Source organism: Perca flavescens, chromosome 10 (genome assembly GCF_004354835.1).
Source record: "Perca flavescens isolate YP-PL-M2 chromosome 10, PFLA_1.0, whole genome shotgun sequence".
Classification (NCBI taxonomy): domain Eukaryota; kingdom Metazoa; phylum Chordata; class Actinopteri; order Perciformes; family Percidae; genus Perca; species Perca flavescens.
In genome coordinates this window covers 18,303,543-18,311,108 of record NC_041340.1, presented here as the reverse complement: position 1 = coordinate 18,311,108, position 7,566 = coordinate 18,303,543, and the positions used below count along the sequence as shown (strand labels likewise).

Genomic DNA, 7,566 nt, shown 5'->3' with positions numbered 1-7,566 from the left:
TAGCCTACGACACACGTTATCAATGGGGCATAATACACTGAGTCCTTATAAGGAAATATTCTATTTTTTTCTGTCTGTGTTTTAGAAAGGGAGCGGATGAAGTGTTTTCCTTTTCATTGCATTTCTTTCTTCTCCCTTCATTTCTAGTTTTTTTAATGACACTATATAGCCTATTATTTTCAATTCCTTCCAACGTGTTTTGTCTGATTTAATTAAAAGTTTTGGGGAGTATACACCATTATACTTTATCATAAGGGCCTTAAATGGATCCTAATTTAGTGAGGCTCTGTTTTGAAGGGTCCATTTGTTAATTTTTTTGTTTTGTGCGTTTGCCAAATGTCGTATTTTATTATATTGATTTTTTTAATCCATTTAGCCTATAGCAAATCCAGGGCCTAGTAGAAAAACTACACACTGCACAGAGAGTGGTAGTAACAGAGGGTTAGGTGGGCAATTTTTGTCCAAAGGCTCCTGGCAGGTTAATCTGACAATGAGTTTTATTTGATCCAGGGCCTTCCCAGACACATTAAGTCTGATCATTATCATGCAGTTTTAACATCTAAATAACTATATGGAGTGCTGTGCTGGTGTAGGCTAGCCTACTCTGTGTTCAGTAGCCTAACTGTTCTATGTTACAATTTGACATTAGAATAAAATAGAATAGAATATAGGCCTATTTCATTAGATGTGTTGCGTGCCACCCAGTGGTGATAGGTGGTCACTGCAGCGTGCTCTGCCCTGAAACAACGTTCTGTTTTCAAACAGGAGTTGCCATGATCAATTCGATAGTTCAAGTACTACACAAACATCTGCATAGAAAACACTTCAGAGTGTGTATGATTTCAAATTTAAGGTTTTAAAGGTGAAAAGAAAAACTCTTCACCAAACCGGAAGTAATTACAAACACCTCCTGGTTCTTTCCTGTGACGTAGCGCTAGCTCCCGATGCTACACGCGGGAAACAGGCGAAGCTGCTCATCACATCGACAGTAAGAAGTTTTTATATTTATGTTTTGTCGGATGTTTAGAAACTAATTTTTGAGATATGTGTACGTAACAGGGTAGAGAATATCGCCTACGTGCTTCATTTGGAGCTATTCTGTTTGCAAAATACACTCTGTATATCGCTTGATTTCTTCACACCGGCCTAGCTCTGCTGGAGCGCTCGATTTGATGTACACTGTGTCTCTATTGGGTCGGGGCTTGTAGCGAGTGTCTGTTACTAAATTGAGGACTCAGTCGAACTCAGTGCAGCATCGTTTTGTAAAAGAAACGCACCTTGTGCAGTTTAAGTTAGCCTAGCTATTGTTAGTGGCGCAGCAGCATGCATGTTAGTAATCGCTTTGATTAAAAAAAAAACAGTTGGACCTGACCGTGTGCTAATTGATTTATAACCAACAGGTACAAATATAATACTGCGTTTAGTATCTAACGTTACACAATCACATGGTGTCAGGTTTCTCTCTCTCTTCAGTGTGACTCGGTGCTCGGCTCAGCAGCTAGCATGATGGAGACACTTAGCTAGCTAGCTAAGTGTCTCCATCATGTCTTTATCAATATCAAGGAGCTCATACTAAAAATGAAAGCAATTAAAAACGACCGCTTTAAGGATTCCCTAATGCCCCAAACTGAATACAGTTTTAAAATGCAGTGCTTGTATAAGCCCTGTGGATGTTTGGTTCCATCTAATGCATTTTCTTCTGTCTGCAGAACATCAGTCGTCGCCTGTAGCTGAGATGGGAGACACACTGGAGTTCAGCGACATTTACCAGGAAGTCAAAGGCTCCTGGGTCAGTATCCTCATCAACCACCTCTCCTCTCGAAAGTGATGTGTAAAGAGGAGCCACACTGGAAAGCAGATCGGAATACTATCAATACAGACTGAGATCAACTTTGTAGAACTAAAGGCTGTGTTCCTGAATATAGCTTTGAAATAAGTGCAAATGAAATACCGTGTTAAGTTAAAGGCTATGTAACAGCTAGGGATGCACCGATCCGACTTTTTCAGTCCCGATACCGATGCCAGGGCTTTGTGTATCTGTCGATACCGATACCGTTGCTGAATTAATAATAAACTGTATACCTTCCACCTTATACCTTCCTTCCACCATATGGAAGAGAGTAAAGACACCAGACCTTCCTAACTAAACATTACTTAACTAAGACAAAATAACATAGATGTAATGTATTGAATTCTTATTTATTTGTTATTTAGAAAAACAACTGTGCATTCAAATCGAAAATATAATGTAATCAAACTTCTTAAAATAAATTCAAATAAATTCAAACAAATAAATAATAATGGGCCGCCTTTATATAGGTTTATAATGGCTGATTCTACTGTCAGGAGTACATAGAATATCTCAAAAACATGTTAATGTCATCATGTTTACTAAAAGCTTTTATTACTAAAGGGTTTGGCTCCACGACATTATACAATAACTTTATATAAAGGAGAATCCATGAAACAGTTACAGAAGCTAAACTATTTGTATTGTGCAAACTGGAAAGTAGTAAAATAAACTTAAATCGAATGAATACACATACAATCACCTTTAACATTGTTTTCCTTTCAAAACTAAATAGTTGTAAGCTAGTACTGTATAACCACTACCTTGGCCACAGGTAAGTTAGGTTGTAGTATTGTTGCAGTGGGGGACTGAATGTAGCTCCGCTGTCAGCCTCCTTCGCTGTTTGAATAACGTTAGTAGGTTGGCGGACGTATTTCAGCGAGGCCAGACCTCTTAAATCCAGAGTTTTAATCATTGCTCTGAACCCATCTTTCTCAACAGTCTGTAGCAGGACCGGAGGTGGATTGCGTTCATAATGTTAGAGCGACGGGCAACAACAGTGGCTAAATTATGTCCGATTTGTTAGAAACAAAAAACTTGGGAACAACAGACTGCTCCTCTCTTGAGCACACGTTGTTCTGGTGTATCTCCGGTCTTTCTTCATCCTCTAGCTAACTTTCTTCTCGGTTCTTGAATGTGCAGTAGCAACCGTAGCCTCTCCCAGCTTAACAGATTGTTATGCTACCTGGCTAGCTAGGCTAGCAGCTGTAATGTTACCCAGCATGCCATTCGGCGGTGTAGCTACATTTGTAAATGTAAAATTATTAGTGTTAGAAACTGTTTCTCTCAAATTGTTATATGCTATGGTGTTTTATCCTTTTAAAGAGAGTTAGTTGTGGGTTATTAATTGTTGTGTTATGAAGTTACTACCATGAGTGAAAATCAATCAAATTTTTAGCCAAGGTCCCCTATTATAGATTTAAAAGTTAAAATATTTGAACTATGAAGCCTTTTGTAAAAAAAAAAATAAAATAAAAATAAAGTCATGCTAATTTAAGTGAATGAATCTGAAAACTTTTCATGGAACCCACTTTAAGAATCACTGAAGCAAGGGGGTTGAGTTTGTTGATTTGTGGCTCTACAGATATCTCTATGCTGAATTTAAAAGTTAAGTTATGTTTGAGCTTTTTGGGGCATAATTGTATTTGTGTATTGTAAGTTGGGATGTGGAAAAATAGCAATCATTATTTTTCTGCAAAATCATATTTAGAAGTTATTCTTAGGAACTAGGGCCATAAATAAGTTATTTCAATTATTATCAATCATCTGCCAATTCTTTCCTTAAGTAGTCTATTAAATATCAGAAAAATGGGAAAATGACACATTTTCTCAGAGCCAAGGTTGGCAAATTTGTTTTGTCTTACCAACAGTCCAAAACTCAAATATACGTTTTTTTTATTAATATAAGACAAAGGAAAGCCAGAAAATGTTCACATTTGAGAAATTGGGACCAGTAAGTTTTTGGTGTTCTTGCTTAAAATTGCTTAAACAATGAATCTATCCCCAAAATGGGCCGATCGATTTTTGTCAGTTGACTAGGCCGATCTCTTTTCAGCTTTACTATAATCAAACTCTTTCTCTGGCCTTATAATCCCAGCCTTTTAACATGAGTCTTGTGTCTGTATCTTTGTCGCTGCAGAATGACGGGCGGCTGCGTTTCAGCAAGCAAAATGTGGTTTATAAGAGCAGCAAGACTGGGAAGGTGGACAGCATCCAGGCTGGTGAGCTCAACATGGCCCAGTGGAGACGAGTGTGTTTAGGTCACGGCATCAAGCTGGGCACCAGCTCAGGACATGTCTACAAATATGACGGCTTCAGGGACACGGTGAGTGCGGTTTAATAAGCCAGTGATTTCACAGTTTTTAAGGTTTAGAAGGCTCGAGCTCCTGAGTGATTTTCCTCTTTTGTTCTTCCTGTTGTGATACCTCAACAGAGTAACTCTTCTCCCTGGTTGTATTTTTCTTTTTTGAAAACATTTATTGAAATATTGATATTCCAATTGTTACCTTACTCAGAGGAGAACAAGGCATCGGTGGAATATTACAGACTGACACACTGCTGGTTTGTTCAGCGCTGTGTTTATGACAAGAGATGTAACTCAAGCAAGGAGCCCACGATAAACAACTTCTATCCCGTGTCTGACATTTCCAAGGAAAAAACGCTACCATCTTGCGTGCGTGCGTGCGTGCGTGTGTGTGTTGCAATCAAAAGTATGTGAATGAGTCGGCTCTCCTCTCAAAAGCTCCTAATGGGATTAATGAGGGAAACCAGCGCTAGCATGTGTGTTCTATAAACAGTGTAATCATCGGCTCATGTGAGTCAGTGTTTATATCAATCCACTGAAACAATTTGGCTCAGACAAGAAAGAAAAAAATTGTGGTTGTGTTTGTTTTTTATCACCTTTTTTTTTTTTTTTCCCCGCTGCTCTGAGTGTATGGCGAATGTCAGCATGCAAGTAAAAAAAAAAAAAAAAACTGGTACAGAGGAGCGGGTATAACCTGGAGTCTGTGGCTGCGAGCGGTCGTGTCTCCTGGGGTTAATCAGCATACTTTTTTGGAGATGAATCCGTTCGTCCCGGAGCACAGGGCGTGATGTCATTGTTTATTATCCCACAGCCAGTGTCAGTAATCGGGAGTTGGCTGGAGGTTTAGCCGCTGGCAAGCTGTACAGGAGCTTCGATGCATCTGTCCCTCTGAAGTGTCCTTGAGCAAGACAAGAGTCTCTGCCAGAGAGGCTGTTATGTAGCTGATCGGTAATTGTGAGGACCAGGGGGTGTAGAGGCATGTCCATCTCTTCTGTTTGTGTCATGTACATGTGTAGTTTGTTATTGGCCCAAGACCTCATCGTTTACATTTTAAGAGTGTGGCATTGAATGTACGCAGCTGCCCGCTGTTGTTGCATCTTGGTAATAGGGCCGAGTATTGAACAAAACCCTTTTTGGACCAACCAATACAATTAGACAATGTGTCGATTATTCAATTGTCTGGGGAAAAAAAAACAATTCTTTGATGATCAATTAACTGTTCAAGTCATAAAAAAATGCTGAATAATGTCTAGTTCTGGCTTTCTCAAACACAAGTATCTACTGTTTTATATAACTGAAAATGATATATTGTTTTAGTCTGTTGGTTGGCCGATACGAGACCTCACCACCTCAAATCAATTAATAGAAAAAAAATAATCGTTAGTTTCAATGATCACTCGGACTGGTACCCATTATCTTCTTTTAAATAAAACAAAATGATCTCTAGCTTGAGTGGTCTTGTCTAGGAGTGGGTATCAAACCTCAATATTCTTTTGGTTACAGGAAAATCTATGTCTAGAATACTGTCAAGTATCAAAAATCAGTTTAAAATGCCTGGTCCGATTCATGGTCTTCCTCAGTTTTCGGATTTAAAACATGGATTTGCCAGCTTTGTTGTTTTATTTAGGCGAAGCTCTCGTACAGCTGCTTGTTTGTACACAACATTTTAACATTTGAGAAGTCTGGCTTATATTAAGTTTTTGTAGTAAAACTTGTGTATATTCCTCAAGGTAAGGTGTAGAAAAAAGCGTTTTGTATCACTATTGCAACTTTTGATATATAAATTTAAATTGCCGGCGTATTGGCAAGTTAGTTTCAGTTTGAGTATTGATCAATTTGGCCGACTATGTGCCCAAAAATGTGGAGGCAGGAAGGCATTATCCAGTTTTTCCTGATAACATCCTTAGTTTTATAACAAATGAGAGGTTGAAGGTTGAAAGGAAAGCATGGTTGAAAAATGTACTAATAAAAGACAGACGGTTATGTTGGGTAAGACTGTGTGTGGGTAGTGGGGGGTCTGTGTTTATGATGATTAAATGAACTGAGCAACAACAAATCTGCCAAAACTGTAATGAGGAGTAGAGAAACACTCAACAGGCCTGATGAGGACACTGGGACTGAACACACATACACATCGACACAAACAGACCACTTCTGCACAAACTTATTTTTTTTAATACATTTTACACATCTGCTCACACATGTTCTCCTATATAAACAATGCCTTAATCCAGGCTAACAAACATGCTGATACACACACACACACACACACACACACACACACACACACACACACACTCTCTCTCTCTCTAGGCTCTAATTGGCTGTAATAACCTTATGGACAGGCAGATATCCAGGTGCGTAAACTCTGTTTCCCACAGAGTCTCTACCCGGCACACACCCCAATCACTTCCACATGTGTGTGCACTACTGTGTGTGTGTTTGTGGGAGAGTGTGTGTGTGTGTGAGTGAGATTGAGCATGTGTTTGTCGCTGCGTGTGACTGGTTGTGTGTGTCATTTGCAGTTGTAAGCAGGCCTGCAGGATAAATAAACAGGCTGATTGTCAGCGGCGGGGGGGGGGAGGACAGAGGGGCCAGATGGATTACGTTCACCTCCAATGTTCCCAAGAGGCCTCAGCGGCGGGTGTGGTTATAATTGCGTCGTGATTAATTAGCTCTCCATCCCCTCACTCTTCTTGAAGTGTGTTTTTCTATGCTTTGACCCATGTGGTGCTAGTGTGTTACTGCCTTACTAACATGAAGCCTTGCTCTTTTTCATTTATTTCCTCCTCTTTTTCAACACCTCCACTCCTGTCAAATTCGTCTTTGCTTTAACTTATGTCCCCCCCACCCCTCTGTTCCCCCTCTTACCTCTTGTCCATCAGGACTTTGAGAAGATCTCTGAGTTTTTCAAGGCCAACTACAAGGTGGAGCTGACAGAGAAGGACATGTGTGTGAAGGGATGGAACTGGGGAACAGCCAAGTTCTCAGGTAAAAACTCAACAATCAAAATGTCCTCACCAATAGGTTACAGCAAGATTAGCTTTGACACAGGGTCGCTGTAGCAACGTAAACTAGATAATTTTTTCAATTGATAATTTAGTCTAAAAAATGTCAGAGAAATAAAATGCAACCAGCAGTCCAAAGATATTCCCTTTAACTATTTTATATGACTGATAAGCATCATGTCCTCACATTTGAAAACCAGCGAATGTTTTGTATTTTTGCTTGAAAATGGCCCAAACAATTAATCAATTATCAGAATTAGTTGTCAATGTCTATCAAACTTATTGGTTAATCGACTTCTGTTCTGTTTCAGCTCTAATGTACTTGGTTTTGAAAATGAAGAGCAGGGTGCAAATTAGCAGCTACAGTGTCGGGTTGTTTATTCTCAACAATGTATTTTCATCAA

The 7,566-nt window shown here is 39.3% G+C and overlaps 1 protein-coding gene across 2 annotated transcripts in view; it reads left to right on the top strand.

The window, feature by feature from the left end:
* The first annotated feature begins 873 nt into the window (after positions 1–873).
* ssrp1a (structure specific recognition protein 1a) overlaps positions 874–7,566 on the top strand; it is a 19,568-nt gene continuing 12,875 nt past the window's right edge. Inside the window, exons 1-4 of one of the 2 annotated variants that reach the window (XM_028589738.1) lie at positions 874–988; positions 1,710–1,789; positions 3,990–4,175; positions 7,040–7,145. In XM_028589738.1, the coding sequence (XP_028445539.1) occupies positions 1,736–1,789; positions 3,990–4,175; positions 7,040–7,145 (346 nt within the window). In that variant the 5' untranslated portion in view covers positions 874–988; positions 1,710–1,735. The remainder of the gene's footprint in view (positions 989–1,709; positions 1,790–3,989; positions 4,176–7,039; positions 7,146–7,566) is intronic. The other variant, XM_028589739.1, reaches the window with a different exon arrangement.